This window comes from Vipera berus (assembly GCF_964194415.1).
Source record: "Vipera berus genome assembly, chromosome: 4".
Classification (NCBI taxonomy): domain Eukaryota; kingdom Metazoa; phylum Chordata; class Lepidosauria; order Squamata; family Viperidae; genus Vipera; species Vipera berus.
The window spans coordinates 90,387,328-90,410,180 of record NC_138206.1 but is presented as its reverse complement, the minus strand read 5'-3'; the positions used below and the strand labels follow the sequence as shown (position 1 = coordinate 90,410,180).

General features: G+C 43.3%; 1 protein-coding gene across 1 annotated transcript; it reads right to left on the bottom strand.

Annotated features, from left to right (window-relative positions):
* Positions 1 to 73: 73 nt before the first annotated feature.
* Positions 74 to 13,955, bottom strand: ECRG4 (ECRG4 augurin precursor). Its single transcript, XM_081326749.1, has 4 exons — positions 13,527 to 13,955; positions 11,594 to 11,641; positions 5,634 to 5,791; positions 74 to 588 (listed from the first exon to the last, which is right to left on the bottom strand). The coding sequence occupies exons 1-4, from the start codon at positions 13,789 to 13,791 to the stop codon at positions 424 to 426; spliced, it is 636 nt and encodes a 211-aa protein (XP_081182875.1). The 5' UTR covers positions 13,792 to 13,955; the 3' UTR covers positions 74 to 423.
* Positions 13,956 to 22,853: the final 8,898 nt, after the last annotated feature.

Sequence of the window (22,853 nt, the reverse complement as noted above, 5' to 3'; positions counted from 1 at the left end):
AACCAGAAAAATGCAGAGTTGATATGGTGGTATCATGGCCCTGTGATGGGTAATAAGATGTTATTGTACGACATTGTTGTTCATTTTTATGTTTTTATTCATTGTAAGCTGTACATTATATATAAAATATTGGCCATATTGGTCTCAGTAAGGAAAGTTATTCTTAATAATGTAAGTATTTCACCAGAATACATAATTAAAATTCGATATTAAAAAGTTTTAATTTTACTGCAGATATGTTAAGGAATATATATGCAAGACCAGATTTTTGGGGGTTTTCCCCTCAACCCCATTAGCTAAAATTAAGAATCAGATTAAAACCAATAAAAAAACTTTCTAGTGTCCTCACGCCAAGGAGGAGAGTTAATATAGTCAATACAGAGAGGAAAGGATTAATATTAATAGTCAAGACAGAGAAGAATCTTAATAATAATCATCATAATTGACATTTGCTCCATGTCTGAAGGTGTCTGGATTTCGTGGGCCAATAGGGGCATCTTCATCATAATGGTGATGATAATAGCCACCATCGTATTCATGGCCACCATGGCCTACGTTTGACCAGTAGGAGACATAATCTTCAAATTTCTGCAGAGAAGGAGAAAAAGTGACCATTGATTTCTGAAGCCATATATTCATAAAAATGCTATGCTTTACTAGAAACTTGAAGTATATATACATTTCAATATTGATCAGATATTTTCACCCAAAATGGTATGTGTACTGTATACCATCTTCTATAATGCACTGTGGAACATTATCTTCTAATTTAAAAAGCTAATTGATGATTTTGAATTGATGAATTCTAGGAGTTGAAGTCATAAAGGGGCAATAGTTCCCCACCTCTGCTATAAAGTAAAAGGAACAGAGCCAGTGAATCCCACTAATATAACATCTACTCTTCTATGAAGAATACAATGCAGTTTATTTCAATCAAGAATAGACAGAAATTTCCAATAAGGTTGCAAAATTTTGCTTAATATTTAACACAAATTGCTTAAAATGCTTTAAAAATATTAGTAGTCCATTTCTTTGTGTGTGCTTTTATAATTCATTTCAGATGGAGAATACAAGTAGTCCTTGAGTCATGACCATAATGGAGCCTACCATCACTGTCATAACTTAAGATGTAGTATTGTGACTGGGGGGGGATAACCATTGAAACTTTGAATCTGGGTTGTAAGTACCCCTCCAGATAGGTAGATTGGAACATCAAACAGTCACTAAGTGCTGGCCATAAATCGAGGACTACCTATAAAAGAGTTGCTGAAAGTGTGAATCAAATTTCACCTCGAACTTTGAAACTTGGTACCATTCTATTTAATGAAGTAGCAATAGCAATAGGACTTAGATTTATATATGGTTTACAGAGTCAGCATATTGTCCCCCAACAATCTGGGTCCTCAGTTTACCAACCTCGGAAGGATGGAAGCCTGAGTTAACTGAGACGGTCATAATCAAACTCCTGGAGTGAGCAATGAGTTAGCCTGTAGTACTGCATTCTAACCAGTGCGCCACTGCTTCAAATTGTAAGCTATGTATCAGTGTTTAGCTATATTTTCTGCATACATGACTGCTTATTATAACATTTCAGCACTTTGCAGATGAATATTATGCACATTTTTAAATAAATTATGCTTTCTTTTCTTGAAGATGGTGTGTAAATTATTATGGTAACAGTCATTTGGATTTTAAAAAGTGGTTATTTTTTACTCTGCTATTCTTGAGTAGATTTATGTATTACCTGCCCAATTTTGTGAATATTTTTGATGCAAGCTTAAAATACAAGAGCATACTGGCTTGATTAATTGTTCACCAACATTTATCACATGAATCTATAATTAACTAGTTTGTTTCTCTGTGTGACAAAAGTAATAAAGTGATCTGTGATCATGGTTTATTTATATATTGCTTATAAAGTGCTGCTGGAAATTTGACATATATGAAGGCCTCATCTCATTTTATAACCACAGCAGCCCTTACAGTAGTAAATTTGGCTAGTAGAAATAGCAAAGACATGAAAATGAGCCACTAATGTATACAGGTAGTCCTGAACCATTCATTTAGTTACCATTCAAAGTTACAACCGCACTCAAAAAAATGACTTATGACTACTGTAGCATCCACATGGTCATGCAATCATAATTCAGATGCTTAGTTACTGGCATACAATTATGACGGTTGCAGTGTCACATGGTCATTTGATCACCTTTTGCGACCTTCTGGCAAGCAAAGTTAATGGGGAAGCCAGATTCACTTAACAACCATGTTACTAACTTAACAATTGAAGTGATTCATTTAATAGCTAGGTCAATAGAGATCATAAATGGGACAAGAATCACTTAACTCTCTTCCTTAGCAACAGAAATTTTGGGCCCAATTGTGGTCATAAGTTGAGGACAACCTGTATTTGAATCCCAGTGCAAAGCGTAATCCCAGTGCAAAGCATTAAGGATGGTTTTAATATTTTCCCCTCTTCCCCGTTTCGCTCTTTAAGGACCTACAGTGAGTAGGTTGGGGCGAAGACATCTAATGATCTCTGGGGCCAATGGACATTTAAACCTGTCTTTCCTCTATTAAAACTCAGCACTTTAATTACTATGACAAGCATCTATCTGGGCAACACATGACTTCATTTTAATAACTACCAGCAATTCTATGTCAAAACCCTATCAAATGAAATTTCTTTCTATAAAAATATTTAGAAGAAAAAAAGGCATTCCTGCAATGGGAAAAATGTCATAAAGAGTGAGTCAAGGAAAAAAAGGCCTTGAATAATTGAAAGATTATATCATTCATTTCTTTTGCATTAAGTACTTATTGTATTGTTTTAAAAAACATGCTGGAAAATGGATTTATATCCAGGATTCAGCTTCTATCAGTTTTCCAGTGTTCTTTATAAGTAACTTTTACTGTCATTTATCTTCAAAATTTATTAGTATACCCTAGTATAGAAAAACAAAAATTGAAGAACTCAAATATGTTTTTTCAAATTCTGAAGTACTGAAACAGCCTAATGCACATTCAAGTAAACATTTTTGCAGTGTCTTCAGTAATAAAAAATCCATCCAGTTTATAAGATTTCACTGTATCTTTCCTTATTACTTTCTATTCTCAGTTTAGCATTTGACTTCCTAACATATTGCCACCAAAGCTACAGTATATTCTCATTCAGTATTTTTTAAATGGCTCCTCTGACTTTTCCTTCCAAAAACAACTACAACTTAGAATCAAATAACACATGCACACAAACTACAGGTAATCCCCGAGTGTTCCCTTAGTGTTCAAAGTTACCCAATAAGCGCCCCCTAGTGTTTGCGAAAAGTCCTGAAATTATGAATGTTGCTGCACCACGGCAGTCATTCACTCTTATGAATGACCGCAGTAGCACTGCAACATTCACTCTGACTATTCCGTCCCTCGCCCTTCGGGTCTCCCTAGGTACTAGGCCTGTGAATACTCACCTTGCAAAGATTGAGAGATCCTTCACTTTCTTGGCTGCTCTAGGCCTTTGGTGCATTCACAGAGAATGGAGACCTAAAGTAATGCAAGATCAGTGACGTGAGATCGCACGCTACTGATCTCCCATGATCTCATGGTAGTTTAGGCTTCTGTTCTCTGCAACAGAGAATGGAATAGAAGCTGGGGGAGGCCTTCGCAGGCTTCCGGAGGCACGATCCAGGCATTAGAGCAGTGGTGGCAAACCTATGGCACGCGTGCCAGAGGCAGCACTCAGAGCCCTCTCTGTGGGCACACATGCCATGCCCAGGAGATGGCAACCATCCCTCTTCAACCAGCCGCCTGAGGTCCCACGTGGCTAGATGCATCCTGGCACAGCTGGTTTCCCTCCCCCCCTTCCCTCCTGGCCTCCCATGCTCTCCTTTTCCTGGGCACAAACCACTGCATTGCCTCCTCAGCTGTCAGCCAGCTGTCCAGCTCAGAGGCAGTTTCTCTGAACTGCTGGCTGCGGAGCTCCAGAGTACAAAGGTCAAGGAGCCAGCAGGCTCTGGCTGCTGACGGAAACCATCAGCCCCCAAGCGCTCACTGGCCTCTGTGTGCGGGGGCCAATGGTGTCAGGCAGCAGCTGCCCTGGCCCCTGCCTCGCCTTGCCCCGTGGCAATGGCGCCCCCATCCTGCTTCGCCTCACCCCACAGAACGAGCCTCCTGCCCACCGCCCCACCTGCCGGAGTCCCCATGGATCTCCCCCAACCCTGTACGGCCCCCACAGACATCCCTCCCCATGAGCAACATCGAGGTGACCACGCCCACTTTGGCCACACCCACCCAGTCTGCCATGACCACCACAGCCACGCCCACCCAGTGGGCCATGTCCCACCTGGCACCCGGTGATAAATAAGTGGGTTTGGGGTTGCAGTTTGGGCACTCGGTCTCTAAAAGGTTCGCCATCACTGCATTAGAGGCTTTTCTGGGTCACTGCTGCCTGGAAAGGAGGCTGAGGGACACTTCAGTGGGGCTCTGAAGGCCCAATCTGAGTGTCAGAGGCCTTTTCCAGGCTGCTGCCGCCCCGAAAGGCTGGGGGCAGCTTCCAGGGCCTCTGGAGGCCTGATCCAGGCATTAGAGGCCTTTTCCTGGCCGCTGCCACCCAGAAAAGAGGCTGGGAGACTCTTCCGTGGGCCTCCGGAGGCCTGTCTTGGGCCTCAAAGACCTCTCCAGACCTCCAAGGCCCAGAATGGAGGCTGTGGGCAGTGGCCGCATGCTTCCGGAGGTCCATTGTGGGCCTGAGAGGCCTCCCTCTACTCTTGCTGGGAGCAGAGAAAGAAATAGGCTGAAGATTTTCACAAATTAAGTGACCTGGCGTGGCAGGATTGGTCGGGGGAGCAATTGTGGAGACCCCAGGGGAGAGAGCATGAGGTATCTCAGTGGGAGAGGGGTGGTCTGAAGCAGGTGGCCTGTTTCATCAGTAGGCCCCCCATGGCCTTCCCCATCCTAAGATACCTTATCTTCACTTAACAAGCTGCACATTTGCCCATGCATTAAATTAGCAAATGCGTGGGCAAAAGCTGAGAATGAATCACGTTCAAAATACAAGATCCACTCTTATAAATCCTCGAGTTACGAATGGAATGGGCAGGCTCTATTCCATTCGTAACTTGAGGACTACCTGTATATCCTGAAATTAAAGTGGTTTAATTTGACGGGTAAAATGCCTACATGAAAAATTGATTCATTTTTTGCATGTCCCATTTATGCTTCAGTAAAACCATAAGGTAGGAATGTTCTCTGTGCATTCATGTCATTAAATAACTGCTTTTTTCCAGAAAAACTTTGCCAGAATTAAGTTCAATTGGTTTGAACAGATTCCTGAAACAGTTATCAAGCTTGACCTGCTGTGACCATTATCAAGTATTCACCTTCTCAAATTCACTTATAATAAGTGGGATGATTTTGCTGATAAAGAAGGCAGGTTTCCCATACCTACTGTAATAAATATAAGATTCAAACTAAATTGAATTCCTTTCTATATCTATAACTACATAAAACAAAAATATGAAGCTTATTTCAAAGAAAATAAAACATTAAGCAGTTATCTTGAATCCAACAAAATTTCCACAGTGCTAATTCAGATCACTGAATTACATTTTTGGAAGATACAGTACAACTATGCCACTTACAGCTTCATCAAAACCCAAATAGAGGAAGTGCTGGTACCACTGCTGTACATCAGGCTGGCTTCTGTCCCAAAGCTGGCGCTTCTGACGTTTCAGATTGTTTAAGAATTCCTTGGCCTTATCTTCTTTAACAGACATCTCTTCCTTCATCAGAACAGGGGCTGAAGCAAAAAATCAAAAACACCAACTCTATTTACGGCAACAGGGCTGTAGCTATTTCTAGCAGGTTCATCAGTCATATGTTGTCTACATCGAATACTCAGTGCATGAGGTGAAGAAAATGCCACTGTTAAAAAGTAGTACCCTATGTTATCAGCAGAACACAGTCCCTGAATAAAAGCTAAATTCTTAATGTACTCTTTTTTTTTTCTCACCTGAGGTCTGTGATGATGGTCTAGAACAGACATGTCAAACTCGCGATGTCACATGACATCACGCAATGTATCAGGACAGTTTTGCCATTGCCGGCAATGGGGTGGGTGTGGCTTCCGCAGGATGCATCAGGCCCATGGGCCGGCAGTTCAACACCCCTGATCTAGAATCATAGAGCTGGAAGGGACCTTAGAGATCTTGTAGCCCAACCCCTTGCCCAAGCCTGGAATCCTTATACAATCCCAGACAAATCGTTGTCCAATCTTTTTTGAAAATCTCCAATGATGCATTTGGGAGGCAAGCTGTTGTATTAACAAACTATTCTCACTGTCAGGAAATTTCTCCTTAGTTCCAGATTGAATCTCTCTTTGATGAGCTTCCACCCATTGCTTTTCATCTTTCCCTTAAATGCTATGGAGAATAATTTGACTCCCCCTCTTCCCCGTGACAGCCCTTCAAGTATTGGAAGATAGCTATCATGTTTCCTCTAAGCCTTCTCTTCGTTAGGCTACATGTATCTAGTTCCTAAGAAAACCAAGACCATGGCATCCAGCCCTCTCAATTCCTGGCAAATAGATGGGGAAGAAGTGGAGGTAGTGACAGATTTTATTTTCCTGGGCTCCAAGATCACCGCAGATGGGGACTATAGCCAAGAAATTAAAAGACGCTTGCTCCTCGGGAGGAAAGCCATGGCAAATCTAGACAGCACACTAAAAAGCAGAGACATCACCCTGCCAACAAAAGTGCAAACAGTCAAGACTATGGTCTTCCCAGTTGCAATGTATGGCAGTGAAAGTTGGACCATAAAAAAGGCTGAGCACCAAAGAATTGAGGCCTTTGAACTATGGTGCTGGAGAAGACTCCTGCGAGTCCCTTGGACTGCAAGGCGATCAAATCGGTCAGTCCTAGAGGAGATCGACCCTGACTGCTGTTTAGAAGGCCAGATCCTGAAGTTGAAACTCAAATACTTTGGCCATCTAATGAGAAGGAAGGACTCACTGGAGAAGAGCCTAATGCTGGGAAAGGTTGAGGGCAAGAGAAGAAGGGGACGACAGAGAATGAGGTGGCTGGATGAAGTCACTGAAGCAGTAGGTGTGATCTTAGTTGGACTCCAGAAGATGGAAGAGGACAGGAAGGCCTGGAGGAACGTTGTCCATGGGGTCACGATGGGTCAGACACGACTTCGCAACTAACAACAACAACCTAATTGCCTCAATTGTTTATCATACATTTAGCCTCCAAACTCCTTATTATCTATGTTACTCTTCTCTGCACTCTTTTTAGGGCATCAGCAGTTTGGGTTTTTTTGTTTGGTTGGTTTTTTGTATCATGGTGATTAGAACTGGCTGCAGTTTTCCAAGTGTAGCCTCAACCATGCAGTATAGAGCGGTACTATCTCTTCTTGTGATCTTGATGTTATCCCTCTGTTGATGCAGCCTAGAACTGCATTGACTTTTTTTGACAACTCTAGGACACTGCTCAGTGGCGTAGCGTGGGGGGTGCAGGGGGGGCCGGCCGCACCGGGCGCAACATCTGGGGGGGCGCGCTCGCACTGAGCTGCTCGGTAGCCACCGAGGCTCTGTGTCATTTCTGTCCGCGCCGCGGGCTGCGAAGAGGCGGGGCGGGGCCAGGCCGCCGACATACACGCCGCCCAGTGACAGGCGGCGCACGCGGGCCCAACCAGGAGAGGCCCCCTGCTGCAGAGGCCCTCCCCCTCTCCCGGCCCCCGCCCCCTCCCGTGTCTCTTTCATCCGCTCCGGGAGAGCGAGCCAGAAAGGGTAGTGGACGGACGGACGGGCGTGCGGGAGGGCGGCGGCAGGGTGACTTTGGATTCCAGTTCCGCGAAGGAAGAAACTGGGGTCCCTTCTTTCTCAACGCACCGGACTGCTCCAGAATAAGAGCCTTCCTTAAAAGTCGCCCGGTTCGGCTCCGTGATAGCCGGCGAGCTTGAATGCAGCGGCTCTTGCAGGTCGGAGCCCCGCCCAGCCGCCCTCGAGAGGGACCCGGAAGCATCCCGCATGCGCGCGACTCTTCTTGGAAAGTCTACGCCGCTGCGGGGCGCGTCTTTTCAGCAGTGCCGTGATGTCACCGCCCGCCCGCCCCTCTATTTCCGCTTCCGGTTGCCTTGCCCCGCCCCGGGTGCTGACAACCCATGCTACGCCACTGACACTGCTTACTCATACATAAGGTCACCTACATCCTTCTCACAGACACTACTTACGACCTGGTTCCAAAGTTTCAACAGCTGTCCATCCCCATACATTTACAGCATCCCATAATTAAGTGACTGCATTTTATGACTTTTTGCTAAATACCAGCAAAAAAAATTGCTTTATAATTGCAAAGTTCATTTTACAACCACAACAAAAAAGGTCATAAAACCAGATCAGTCACATGGGTGACCCACTTTAAGACCATCAAAACTTATAATAGGCAAATTCCATTATTATCATAAATCAACAACTACCTATAAACCAAAAAAAATCAAGGTGTTATTATGAGTTTCTTTTTGCACTTTCTATTTGGGCAGGACTGAATTGCTGTTTCTCCCAGTTTGAAGTTCACTGCTCTCTTTAGCCCTTGGTTCATGAAGCTTGGGTTTCTTTTTGCAAATGTTTTATTATCAGACTAGGTAACATTGCCAGGGTTTGATCCAAGGAAGTGATATATGTTGGCTTTTTATGCATGGCAGATTGTCTATATGTCTTCCACAGGGTTGCGTTTGCGAGCTTGTTTCTGACTGACCTACTGTGCTGGATTATTTCATCTTAGATTGTTCCTGACTATTGTCTTGGCTCTTTCTTATCTATATCTTGATTTGCTAGATGCAGCATTGATGATGTTATTTTATTTATTTTATTTATTTTAATTCCATTTATATCCCGCCCTTCTCCGAAGACTCAGGGCGGCTTACAAGCTTAGCAGTAACCTTCATTCTATGTATATGCCTGCTTATTAGGCCCCACCACCACCAGCGGCATAATTACAAAGTCAGCTTATTGCCCCCAACATTCTGGGTCCTCATTTTACCTACCTCGGAAGGATGGAAGGCTGAGTCAACCTTGAGCCTGGTGGGATGCGAACCTGCACTAATTGCAGACAGCTGGTGTTACTTAAGGAGGCATTAGCCCACTGCTCCACCAAGGAGCAGTGTTACCTTGTTTGGCCATAAAACATTTGCAAGAAAAAAAAACAAGTACAGTGAACACTAACATTCTAAATCCCAGCCCGGAGCCACAAATATTTTCCATAATTGTTCATTATTCTCTTCTCAAGAACAGAACTACAGCTTGTATGGAAACTAACTGTTGAAAGTGTTCTAAATCCACACTCCCCACTCTGCAAAGTTAAGGCTGTTATAGTCTTTTGTTAGCTCAGTCATTGATGGGTAGCTTTGCATTTGTCCTGAAAGGCTAAATGATGACTTGAAATGACTGCCTCGTTTTTTTTGTTTTTTTTTACAGAAAGCAGATTTAGATGTAGAGCAGACATGTCAAACACAAGGCCCGCGGGCCACAAACAGCCCGCCACATGATTGAATCCGGCCCGCACAACTCTCCCAGATACAAAGGTCCGGCCCCCACCACCTTGGCGCCGGCCCGGCTGAGCACTTGCTCAGTAGGAGGCAAGTGCACGTGGGCTGGTGGAACCCAGCACCATTTGCATCTCATTAGTCTCCTGCGGCTCCAAAAAAAAAGTGGAGGAGGAGGAGGTAGGAGGTAAGAGGGAGTGAGGTGGGACGCGGGGGGGGGAGGACGAGCACCACTGCTGGGGGCGCGTCTTGGCTGGGCCTTGCAGGATCCGGGCCAGGCGCCTCTGCTCGCCCTCAGCAGCTCCCGGCAAAGTAGCTCGCACGCGAAACAAGCCCGGCAGAGGAGCCAGAGCAGCGAGCAGAGGCGCCCGGCCCGGATCCTGCAAGGCCCGGCCGAGACGCGCCCCCAGCAGCGGAGCTGCTCCGGCTCCTCTGCCTGGCTTGTTTCGCGTGTGAGCTACTTTGCTGGGCGCTGCTGAGGGTGAGCAGAGGCGCCCGGCCCGGATCCTGGAAGGCCCCGGCCAAGACGCGCCCCCAGCAGCGTCAGGCAAAGTAGCTCGCACACGAAACAGGCCCGGCAGAGGAGCCTGTGCATGAAAGAAGCCCGGCAGAGGAGCTGGAGCGGCTCTGCTGCTGGGGGCGCATCTCGGCCAGGCCTTGCAGGATCCAGGCCAGGCGCCTCTGCTTGCCGCTCCGGCTCCTCTGCTGGGCTTCTTTCACGTGCGAGCTACTTTGCCGGCCGCTGCTGAGGGCGAGCAGAGGCACCCGGCTCGGATCCTGCAAGGCCCCGGCCGAGACGCGCCCCCAGCAGCGTAGCCGCTCTGGCTCCTCTGCCAGGCTTCTTTCGCGTGCGAGCTACTTTGCCTGAGGCTGCTGGGGGCGCGTCTCGGCCGGGGCCTTGCAGGATCCAGGCCGGGCACCTCTGCTCGCCGCTCCGGCTCCTCTGCCGGGCTTCTTTCGCATGCAATTCTGGGCCAGGTGCTTCTGAGGGCAAGCAGAGGTGCCTGGCCCGGATCCTGCAAGGCCCCGGCCGAGACGCGCCCCCAGCAGCGTCAGGCAAAGTAGCTCGCATGCAAAACAAGCCCGGCAGAGGAGCTGGAGCAGCTCCGCTGCTGGGGACGCGTCTCGGCCGGGCCTTGCAGGATCCAGGCCGGGCGTCTTTGCTCGCCGCTCCGGCTCCTCTGCCGGGCTTGTTTCACGTGCGAGCTACTTTGCCGGCCGCTGCTGAGGGAAGATCTCTGGAGAGGAGCATAAGGTGGCAGGGAAGCTGCATGAGGGAAGGCTGCTCCAACAAGCCAGCATCCTTTCCACGCATGAGTGGAAATGGGGATTCCCTTTCAAGAAGGGCCAGCCTCCCCCATGCAGGACTGGGAAGTACTGCTCCCTGCCTCCTCTTGCTCTCCAGAGATCTGTCAAGGCAGAAGAAGGAACACACACACACACACTCTCTCTCTCTCTCTCCAAGCTTGGAGACTAGGAGGCTATCTACATCTGAGCTAACAAACTACCAATCATGCCTGGGCTTGGGAAGAAGGCCCTTTCCATCCTCTGCACATGCTTGGCTGCAGATGTTTGGGGAGGTGAAGAGCTTGTGGGGCAATGAGATGTCCCCACATCAAATTAGCTGGTGCAACTTGTTCTCTCCTGACCCAGGCATTTCGAGTAAGCTGCGCTGAGTGAGCAGCATTGAGCTGGCCACGCCCACTTGGTCACGCCCACCCGGCCCCCTAAGGGCAACCATAACGCTGATGTGGCCCTCAGTGAAATTGAGTTTGACACCCCTGATGTAGAGTTTAGAGGACGGACATTACTGATTTCCCAAGTATCTGTCTGTCTGTCTCCCTCCCTCCCTCCCTCCCTCCCCCCCTCCCCCTTGAGTCAAGTAAAATAATGGGAAGAGTTGTGCAGGAAACATGCCAGGATTTATTTATTTTTACCTAAGTCACTTTCTCTTAAATTACAGGGAAGAATTTGGACAGGCTGAATATGTAGTTATCTATTTTTAATTATTTTTACAACTAACATGTAAGAGAAGTTGCATCATTTTAAACAGGCTTACCTTCTCTTCTCTGAAGCATCAACCTAAGTTTATTTCCCTTTGAAACACCTGAATTAAGAAAAGCAAAATTAAGTAAAATGTATAAATAATGCAATTTTCCTATACAATATTACTTTTTAAAGGTAAAGGTAAAGGTTCCCCCGCACATGGGTGCTAGTTATTTCCAACTCTAGGGGCCAGTGCTCATCTCCATTTCAAAGCTGAAGAGCCAGCGCTTGTCCGAGGACGTCTCCATGGTCATGTGGCTGGCATGACTAGACGCCAGAGGCGCACGGAACGCTGTTACCTTCCCACCGGAGTGGTCCCTATTTTTCTACTTGCATTTTTACGTGCTTTCGAACTGCTCGGTTGGCAGAAGCTGGGACGAGTAACAGGAGTTCACTCTGTTACGCGGCACTTGGGATTCGACCCGCCAAACTACTGACCTTCTGATTGACAAGCTCAGCGTCCTAACCCACTGAGCCACCGCGTCCCTACTACTTTTTAGGCACATGCAATTATGTGACTGATGAACACAAATAATTTTCCTTCTCTGTGCTTCAGTACTTAAAAGAAACTATGGTATAGTATGTGCATTTCCAACAAACATGAATGAATAAGATTACATAACTAATCTTTAAAGAAGCTTATCTATTCCAGGAATAGATATATTTGAGAATACCAAGTTTATATTCATGCTATATGCTTTATTATTAAGGAATCGGTTTCTAGATCTGTACATGCATAAAAATGTTGGCATTAACTTGATAAATTAGTAAACAGCAGCACTGTTTTTTCAGAAAGAAAGGAAAAAGAACCATCCACCAATCTTGCCAGAAGCCATCTTTAGAAACAAGCAATTCTCATTGGATCATTAGGGTAGAGCAGGGTCGGTCACAATGGCAACTTTACGACCTATGGACTTCAACTCCCAGGTCATAAAGCTGTCATTGTGGCCCAGCTGAAAACAAATATTTAAAAAGGCAAAAACAAGTGGTGATGGATCCAGGCAAAATATTTTTTACTACTCAATACTACTATTTTTTACTACTCAATTCATAAATCTCAGGCCTTCAAGAGATATGGAATTGTAATTTATTTTATTTATTTATTTTAATCCCATTTATATCCCGCCCTTCTCAGAAGACTCAGGGCGGCTTACAATTTAAGCACAAACCAATGTGCTTAGCAATAGCCTTCATTCCATGTATATGCCTGCTTATTAGGGCTTTCGAGCCCCCCCCTGCAAGCGGCATTATTACAAAGTCAGCTTATTGCCCCCAACAATCTGGGTCCTATGCATGCTCTGCCCATCCATCCAGCAGGACAGAGCTGAGAGCATCCAAAACAGTGTTTTCAAAACTTGGCCAATTTAAGATGTACAGAGTTCAGCTCCCAGAATTCTCTAGCCAGCATGGGGAATTCTGGGAGTTGAAGTCTACATATCTTAAAATGACCAAGTTTGAGAAACACTGATCAGTAGGGAAGACAAGCATTATTCTCTTTCACTTATCTCTAGTCTGTCAAAGGTGATGGTCCAAATGCACCCTTGATATGCAACACTGCCAGCAAAGGTACACACCACCATTTCTTTTCTCTGTCCCAACTGGCCAAAACCCAATGCAAAACCCAAAACCATAGTGCTCATTGCAGTATTTTTCTTTTTGCCCCCACTGCTGCCAGTCATTCTCCTTGAAGCACCCTGAAGGTCAGGTCTTTCTCATTACCATTAGATCTTCAAGAGCTGAGGAGAAGCAGCACATAACAGCTGGAGCAAAAGAAATTTACCTTCCAGCAATTACAAATGTGTGGCGGGAGGACGCTCCAGCAGGTGGGGCATCTCTGGAATTACCTCCAAATTATTCTCTTTATTAGCATGAGAGCAAGCCAGGTGCGTTCCTGCTCCCTTCCTGTCATTAAGGGAGCAATCACGCCCCCTGCTCGGCTGACTCACCCGGGCTCAGGCAGAGGAGGAGGAGGAGGAGGAGCCCCACCAGCGCAGCCGAAGGCGGAGCTGCCCGTTCGGGCCAAGCACGGCGCGGCAGCGGCATCCTGGTGGGTCCTCGGAGTTGCTCGTCCCACGCTGCGCGGTCCTTAGGCGACCTGCGGGGGAAAGAACGCGTGCGAGGCGGCTGAGTGAGTGGGAAGGAAGTGGCGGGAGAAACGGGAGAGTCTGGCAGGCGATTTCTTTTCGCAGCCGACCCCACGGAGCCTCTCATTGACCGCTGCTCCCTCGCAGGCTGACGGGACGGAAAGCGAGTATGGAGCGGAGTGGTAATCGCCTTGGAACGGGAGTAAGGTGGCTTGCCAGGTTTCCAAACGTATTCGGTGCCAGAAAAACCTCCTGACTACAATTCCAACTATTCCGCCAGCATATCCGAGATGGCGGTTCCAGCCTCAATTACTGTACATCGGTAAAACATCCGCCGGGTGGGAACTGTAACACTACACAGCAGTTGCCAAATGTACAAAGCAGTGAAAACTGGTTCCCTCTTTCGGGGTTTCTCTCTCCATCTTTCCAGCTCATCACTATTGCTGCCAAACTGCATTCATAAAATGCATGGGTGCACATCAGTGGTGGGATTCAGCCAGTTGGCACCACTTCGGCAGAACCTGTAGCTTATTTTTTGTTGCCCAGGCCCAGAATGGATTTCCGGAAGTGGCATCCACACAGAGAACCGGTTGTTCACATATTTGAATCCCACCACTGGTGCACATACATACAGGAATCTACAGTATTCAGTGTCGATAGAATGTATTAGCATCCCCTAACCCAGTTCTCTCATCCTGAACCCCCATCATCCCCTGCCCACATGCCGTGGGTATCCAGGGGGCAATTAAAAGTTATCAAAATGGTAGGCAGGCCAGATATTGAAGTTCCACTCCTTTTTACATGTGTGAGATGTATGTGTGTGAGGAACGTTAAATAGAAAAAAGTCAGAGGAGCTGATGGTTCTTCAGTCCATGGACAATACTTCACTTCTAGGCCATTCAGTGCCCCAAGTACAAAATGAATTTATTCATTAATACCTAAGCTGGGCACTCCACCCTACGAAATAGTTGGGCTCTTGGTACTCTGAACTTAGTTGCTTTCTCATAGGTGTTTTATTATATAGCTAGATAAAGGAAAAGGGGATTGTAGATGTTGACCAACCCAAGAACTCAACAGTTCAACTCAGACATAAATATATTTCCTCCTATTGAACGAAGAAATAGTTCTGCCATTAAATAGTAGTAGTAGAATCTCTTTCAGCAGTGGATTCACTAATACTAGAAAAGTTATATTCTAATTATCTTATACGTAGTGCAACCCCCCCAAAAAAATCTAACAGCTAATACTAGAATATTAAAAACATATTAGTAGATACTTGATCCATACAATAGGAAAAAGATCTCCTTAAGAAATTGGATAGTTTAGATTTGGAGCAAGTAGAGTTTCTAGAGTTTTTAGAATTTTCTGTCCCAAATATGTCAGAAACAAATCAGTCCTTGAACACCAAAACAAACACATTTAATCCATTTTCTAACTGCAAAGAGATTGTGGCAGCCTTTTTCTGGGTAATTTCATCAGACAAATGTTATTAAGGAGCCCAGTTTCTGGATCTGAAGCCCCATGCGCCTTTTTGATGGGTGTGTATATGCAAATCTTTTGGTTTAATGCTTTCTGTGCCCTCACTGGGGAGAAAGGAACTCATATATGGCACCATGTAATTAACCCTGCTTTAATATTCTTTCATTCTGCAAGGGGCAGTAAATGCCTCATATTCCCCTTAGGATGCATTGTCTCCTTCTAAAATGGAAGTTTTACTTAATAAAGCATTTGTGAAGCTGCATTAAGCTTTAAGCCTAACACACAAAGCAAGCGAAGCCTGAGCTAGGTAATTGTCTGGAAAATGATAGCTTTCTACGAAACAGCACTTCCAATCTCAGTGTTCTCCTGACTAGGTCCTAATACAGATGCAGAAATGAATGCCAGGCGAATGCCAGCTTATAACTAGGCATTTTATTTCAATAGTTAAAGAATCAGCATCCAGAATGGTACCACAATGATATGAATAGAAGCACCAAAGGAAGATTAATTCTGTGGTTGAATTGGGCCAGACTCTTTTCCTAAGCCATAAATATTTCTGTAAAAGAATTTGCTGCTGCTGATTAGCACATATGTTCATGTCAAGGGTGTGATAATGTGCAATGTGCAATTATATTTGGTGTGAATAATTGCTATAAATTAGAAGCACTAGAATGGGAGGCTCAAGAGCCTTTTTTTTCTTTTTGGAGTAAAGAATGAAGTCAAAGTGTTCATCTTCTTGTGAGCATCCCTTTAATACAGACATGTCAAACACAAGGCCCGGGGGCCAGATCCGGCCCGTGAAGTGGTTTCATGTGGCCCGCGAAGCCATCCTGGAAAGAGTGAGGGAACGGCCCCCACTGCCTTGGTCCTGGCCCAGAGACCCTCCTTCTGCCAGAGACCCTCAGATCTGTCCCACTCCTGCCCAGGCCCCCAAAGGCACCCTTGATGCGAACGATGTAGAGCTGGCCACGCCCACCCAGTAGGCCATACGCACTCTGGCCACGCCCACCCAGTAGGCCACGCCCACCCTGGCCATACCCACCCGGCCCCCTGAGGGCAACCGCAATGCTGATGCGGCCCTCAATGAAATTGAGTTTGACACCCCTGCTTTAATAGGGTTACAGTCTGAGCTGAATTTATACAAACAGAGTTTAGGACAGGCAGAGATCAGAGTTCAAAATAAATTGTTTAAAAAATAAGAATAAAAATGCAATGCAGTATAAGAATATTCCAATTGGTGACAAATTCATCTGTGGGCAGCATGTGATTAACTTTACCAGCAGTATAAGAGAATTTGATTACAAGCAAGGAAAATAAATCATTACTGAAAATAATAAAAAAGGAAAATCTTTAAAATATTCCCATTAACTTTGATTCAGGAAATTGATGGGAGAATTTGTAAAAAAAAATTATGATAGGTACCATATTTTGTCCAGCTTTAATTAACTATATAGTGGGTAAGAATGATTCTGAAATAAGTAAACAACATTTCTAAAGGACCAATATGGGTTTTTTTGTAAGTCATTCAGTGGTGTCATTTTTATTTTATTTATTTTTTTGGCCCTATCTGGAATGTTCCCTAGCAAACTTGGTTGTGATTCTAAATGTGTGATGCTCCTTTCCTTTTTTGATCCACTCCGGACTTCTGGAACTGCCCTTAATACAAAAAATATTTGCTCATTAGCAATTGCATCTCCTTGCCTTAGGACTTGAGTGGCCCCAGCCATCAGCAGACAGGAAAACATTGTGGCAAATGGGACATTAATGTGAAGAATAGACATGAATAGATGTGAGAATAATATGAGAATAACCAGTATTCTCTGTTGGCTGCGTTAGGGGGGTGCTTTTCTGGTAGAGTAAATGACAATGGAGACAAAAGGGAAACCAACGTAATCACTATGCCTACATACCAAAACACACAAAAAGCTGTCCTTCACATAATTCTATGCAATATAAAATGAAGTGGAACATAAGAGACCTCCTTCTCAAGTCAGAATAATTGACACCAGATCAGATTTAAAATGCACAATTGCACTTAACATGGCTCCTTTTTCTTTTTTAAATTGGCTGCTGGTTTTAACCTCTTGTATTGCAACTGAGCCTGGAGAAGAATTTCATCCAGGGCACTGTGGTTCTTCTAGGGATAGACACCACCATTGGTGTCAATAGGGAAAGGGAGAATCACATTTGCTTTTAGTATTTCATATACAAATGTCCTGAAGGATATTTCTGTTGCAGGAGATGCTTGTGTGCAGTGGTGGGATTCAAATATGTGAACAACCGGTTCCTGCTTTCTCTCCAGTGGGGGTAAAAGTTTATTGACTTCTCCCACAGAGATAAAAGTGATTTTGATGTAGACAGACACATAAATACACATTAACACCCAATTTATATGGCTGTCCATCTCAAATGCATGACTTTACATAGCTAGCAAAAATTAAAACATACACATAAAATGAATATAAAAAACATTTTAAAAATGCAATCAGCGGTACGAAACTCACCAACAATCAACATAACCCTGCATGGGTTCCTGCCTGTTTCCAAAATTCAAGCCTGCTGTCAGAACCAGGTTTTTAAGGCTTCATTAAAGGCCAGGTGGGCCAGGCCCAGTCTAACATCAGGGGAGATGATGCTCCAAGGAGCGGGCACCATGACAGAAAAGGTGCTCTACTGGATGACATTCCATTACAGGCAGGATACGGAACATGAACTACATGTATAATAAAATACTTTCTACCAAGCGCTAAAAAATGAAATTTTGAATCAGTTGTATGTCTGTGACAAAAATTAACAAACTTTGCAAGGCCCTTAGAGCTTCCATGCAAAAGAAAAGCCAAAGCAGCTTTTAATTATTATTAATAATAATTATTTCATGGAGGATGCATCTCTTCATGGCCTCCAAACGTTTATTTTGGGGATTCTTGTGACAGATAGATACTTTTCTCCTGAATACATCATTGAATACATCATTTTTCCTTTATTTTTCCTTTTTGTTTTTAGATAGCTCCACCCTCCTTCCATTCTTAGAATAGATAAGGAAAAAATACATTATTATTAGCCAAGTAGCAAGTCGTAACACTATACAACAAATTATGAATAACTATTTTCATTCCTTCGTAGTAAGGGGACATGGCCTACATACATGCATAAGCTTCTAAGGACAATTGAATGAGCAGAGGCATGCCCATCCTTCTTCATAATATTTCATTTATTTATTAAAGAGAGAGAAGGACTCTACTTTCCTCTCCAGTCTAAAAAGCCACTGATAAGAGAAGCTCTTTTTTGATAGAGATGAACATGAGACACAATTGTCCTTTAGAAGGACAAGGAAGATTGAAGAAACTGAATGTGCGAGTGACATTTTTTCTTAGGATTGCCTTAATCTAAATATCAATCTATCTTACCTATTGTCCATCCTTATGGTAGGTCAATTTGGATGAATATGACCCTAGATTTTAGATGACATGAGAAGAAATTTAAGTACAAAGCTTCTTCACGCATCATTATTTCTCACACGTGGCCCTTGTCTCCCGTTTGCTGTTTCAGAAGGCAGTTCTGATGAATGATTTCATTCCATTTTATGCCCATCCATTTTTATACATTGTCTGTCTGTCTGTCTCTCTCTCTCTCTCTCTCTCTCTCTGTGTGTGTGTATTAGTCTTATTTATATACAATATAAAATAAACAGACTAGAGACCTGATCTCAGAAGGACTCAGAAATCTGTTGGATTTTCAAGTCTTCTGTCTCTTGAGTGAAAGTTATTCTTTGGAGATTCTTCACTGTTAAATGTAACAAAATAGAATATCAGATTTGACAGTGCCTTGCAAACTTCTACAACTATGTCAGATAAGTTGCTTTATTAGTTTTATATAATTTGAATTATACTGTTTGTTGTGCTAAACTTGAATGATTTCATTGCCATAATCAACTTGTTGAAGGTGCTATCTTATTTCCATTTTCATTTCACTATTGTTGAAATTAAACTGTTTTAAAATAATTTGAAAAAAGTAGCTATGAAACACTAAAACCACAGATTAAAGAGTTAAAAAATAAAAACAGTACTTAAAATCACTTCAGAAGAGAGCAAACATTTCTAATTGGAATATGACACTTTTTAAACAAGCATATGATTAATGTTCTGGCAACAAAGAATTTTAAAAAATGAGAAAATAGCATCTTTCTTTAAAAATAAGGGAAAGGCTACAGCATTTTTTTAGTTTACTGTTCCAAATGATATATAAAGAATATAGCCAGAACATATTTGAAAGATTTATTGAAGTTAATGACTTGCACAAGAGCATTATACAATCTATAAGTGTGTGTGTGTATGTACACACACACACACACACACACATATACCCCACTCTTCTTGAACTGAGTTCTTGAACTGTCCATTCATCCTTTGCTTAGTCAAAACAAGAAAACAAATTCTGCTGGACTAATTATTAACTATTTTAAGTAATGGTTTTAATAATAATAGTTCAAAAAGTAATATTAAAAATACCAGAAGGCTACCTAATTATGTTATATTCCATTTTTAAGTTGCATGTAATGAAAGATTTTGTCTCTTTAAAAAGTCATTCAGCTAATTAATATTTTTTGCTCCTAAAGATTCTCCAAAAGTAAACTCAATGAGGCTTAATGGAACACAGTCTAGGTTACACTTAATATTGCAAGCAGGAAGAGATTACATCCAGCCTCAACTATTAATAAAACAGAAGAAACATTCCACAAGCTATATTTCCCTATGAAAACCAAAGAATATTATATATTACGTTTAAATGCCATGAAGGTTAAATCACAGTCCTTATAACCAGCTTGCATTTAACTTTACAGTGTAATAATATGAAACTGTCACGCGTTTCTTCCTTCTTTATAAATTCTATTGCTGTTTTTTTTTTAAAAAAATTCCCATTCCTAATTTAAATGCACAGTTTATTTAATAAAATACCTTTCAAGTAATCTGCTTCCTGTCTTCCTGCTTAGCTGGGAGGATACACCTTTTCTGCTACAGGAACAAGTTGGTTTTTATTTTAAGCATACCTAGCTCCTGAAAGGAATATAAGAAGTAACTGAGCAACAGACAAAAAAAAATATCACATTTTTCTTAAAATCGTCAGGGCTAATGTTTGAAGGACACTAATTCCATACAGCAAAAAGCCAGCCCTTTTCAGAAAAAAAAATGTTCCGTGAAGAATTTCACAGCTGAATTTGGAAGAAGAATCATATTTCTGCTTAGACTGTAAAGCAACATTTCTAAAAGGAACTATAGATGATTGCAAGCAGATGCAGTGTTCTCATCCTAAAGGAATTTCTCTGTGTATGTATATGAAGAATTTTGGCAACAGATTGCACAGTATATTTTAACCTTTTAAGTTATTTGCAAGGGAATGGGGAGAAAACCTATGGTATCCAGCTGACATTTGATAGGTCGTATGCTAGATTTGTGTTTTTGACTTAATGAGAAATAAGAATTTTCATCTATCAAGGATGATAATAGAATGCAATAAAAATGGTACTGAGTCAAACCAGCCAATCCCATTAGGACAGCAGCTTCTTCTGCTTTTGAACTCTCCCTGGACTTTCAAGAGTGGAACTTTTTCCAGGTTCATTTGGAAGTGCTGAAATTGGGAGTGACGTGCAAAATGCATGTTTCACCACTGAGCCATGGTCCTTTCACCTTATGGATCTCTTTAGCTTTTTTTAAAAAAATGCCCTTCTAGAATTAGTTTTATTGGAAGATTAATAATAATAATAATAATAAGTTGGAAGGGACCTTGGAGGTCATCTAGTCCAACCTCCTGCTCAGGCAGGAAACCCTATACCATTTCAGACAAGTGGCTGGCCAGTCTCTTCTTAAAAACTTCCAGTGTTGGAGCATTCACCACTTCTGGAGGCAGGTTGTTCCACTGGTTAATTGTTCTAACTGTCAGGAAGTTTCTCCTTAGTTCTAGGTTGCTTCTCTCCTTGACTAGATTGTAGGACAAGATGGAATATCTTGGTTTATAGAGTGTTTTTAGTGCTTGTGGTTGGAGCCAGAGTCTTTCAGGGAAGAAATGCTTCTTATGTCAAGAAATAATAATAATCTAGCCCCAAGACAAGGCAAAATATCTGTACAGCTGGTCTCCAGACTACTTTGAGGTGCTTCATCAATGCAGTAGAAATTCTTTGCTCTAGGCATGTTTCGTCAAACATCTGAGAAGCCTCTTCTAAGTTCTGGTTCAGGAAGTGTGATAGCAGCTCCTGAGTATGCATTATAAACATTAGCAACAATAACAGCAGAATGTAAAACTTGGTACTGTGAACTTTTTTGTTTATCAACTGCCAGAATTTGGATATACTGATTGTTTTGGGTAACACAGTCCATTCGTTATTTCTAGACCAGGGGTAGGCAACCTTGGCTCTTTTATGACTTGTGGACTTCAACTCCCAGAATTCCTGAGCCACCATGGCTCAGCTTGGAAACTCCCTTTCCCCTCAGCATGACTGGCTCAGGAATTCTGGGAGTTGAAGTCCACGAGTCATAAAAGAGCCAAGGTTGCCTACCCCTAGTCTAGACCCTAGGGGTGAATAACAGCCCATCCCCATCCCAGGCCATATAGGAGAAGCTGTCAATATCTGGCTAAAATTGAACCCAAGCAAGATGCAGTTTTCTGATTTCTCCATATTATCTCTTCATGGGATGACTCTGTCTCTGAGAAAGCAAGTCAATGATTTGGGGTACCCATGGCTAAGTAGGTGAAGTCATGGCCAGGGAGCCTTTTCCTAACCTTGTCTGTGTATCTGTTATACCTTACCTGAAGTATAAGGATGTTGCAACAGTAATTAGTGTTCCCAACATCAGCTGTGTAGCTTACTACAGGGTACTCTATATGGGGCTGCTTTAAAAATCAGGTGAAAGTTTCAGTTGTCCATAGTGTAGTAGCTCAAGTGCTGCCTGGTATATGCCAGTGAGAACACATACTGTAATAGCCATGCTCTGGGCTTTGCACTAACTCCTTATTTGCTTTCAAGTGCATTCAAAGCATTGCTTTTACTCTTTAAAGCTCTACATGGCAAGGCATTGGCAGACAGACTTCAGGATCCCTTCCTCCAGCTGGTCTCTACCGGTCGAAACTGCCTACCTGCCTAACACATATATTTCAGGAGAACTTGCTAGAGGTTCTCTATGATGGCTCCCAGACACTGCTGTTTGGTTGGTGTGCCTCCACTCTTGGACACTCTTGGACTTTTTATAAGGTGTTAGGAAAAAATGGGGGGGGGGGAGAGGAGAAGCCTATGACATACAAATTGACAACATTAGGAATAGGGGTCTGTGTACATTTTGTTGTTTTGTACTGATGGATGAAAGTCTCTTTGGATGCAGATTAATTAATCTGAATGTCCAGCTCAACTCTTCATGAATATATCCTTATCATTTTCTTGGCAACAGTACACATAAGTGGTTTATCATTACCTTCTGCTGATTGGTTGAGAAGCTAATCTTGCTGAATTCAGATCTCCAACACCACAAAACGGATGGCAATATGGACATAACAGGATTCTAGCCTCTTGCCTAGATTAGCAACTGATGTTTTACACAAGTTGCAAGTCTGGGACATTTTTGAAAAGCAGTCCTATCACAACAGGAGCCTACTGTAGATGTGCTGCCAAATCTGAATAGCTCACTAATAGGCACAGGTGGCACACACAGGTGTGTCTGCAAT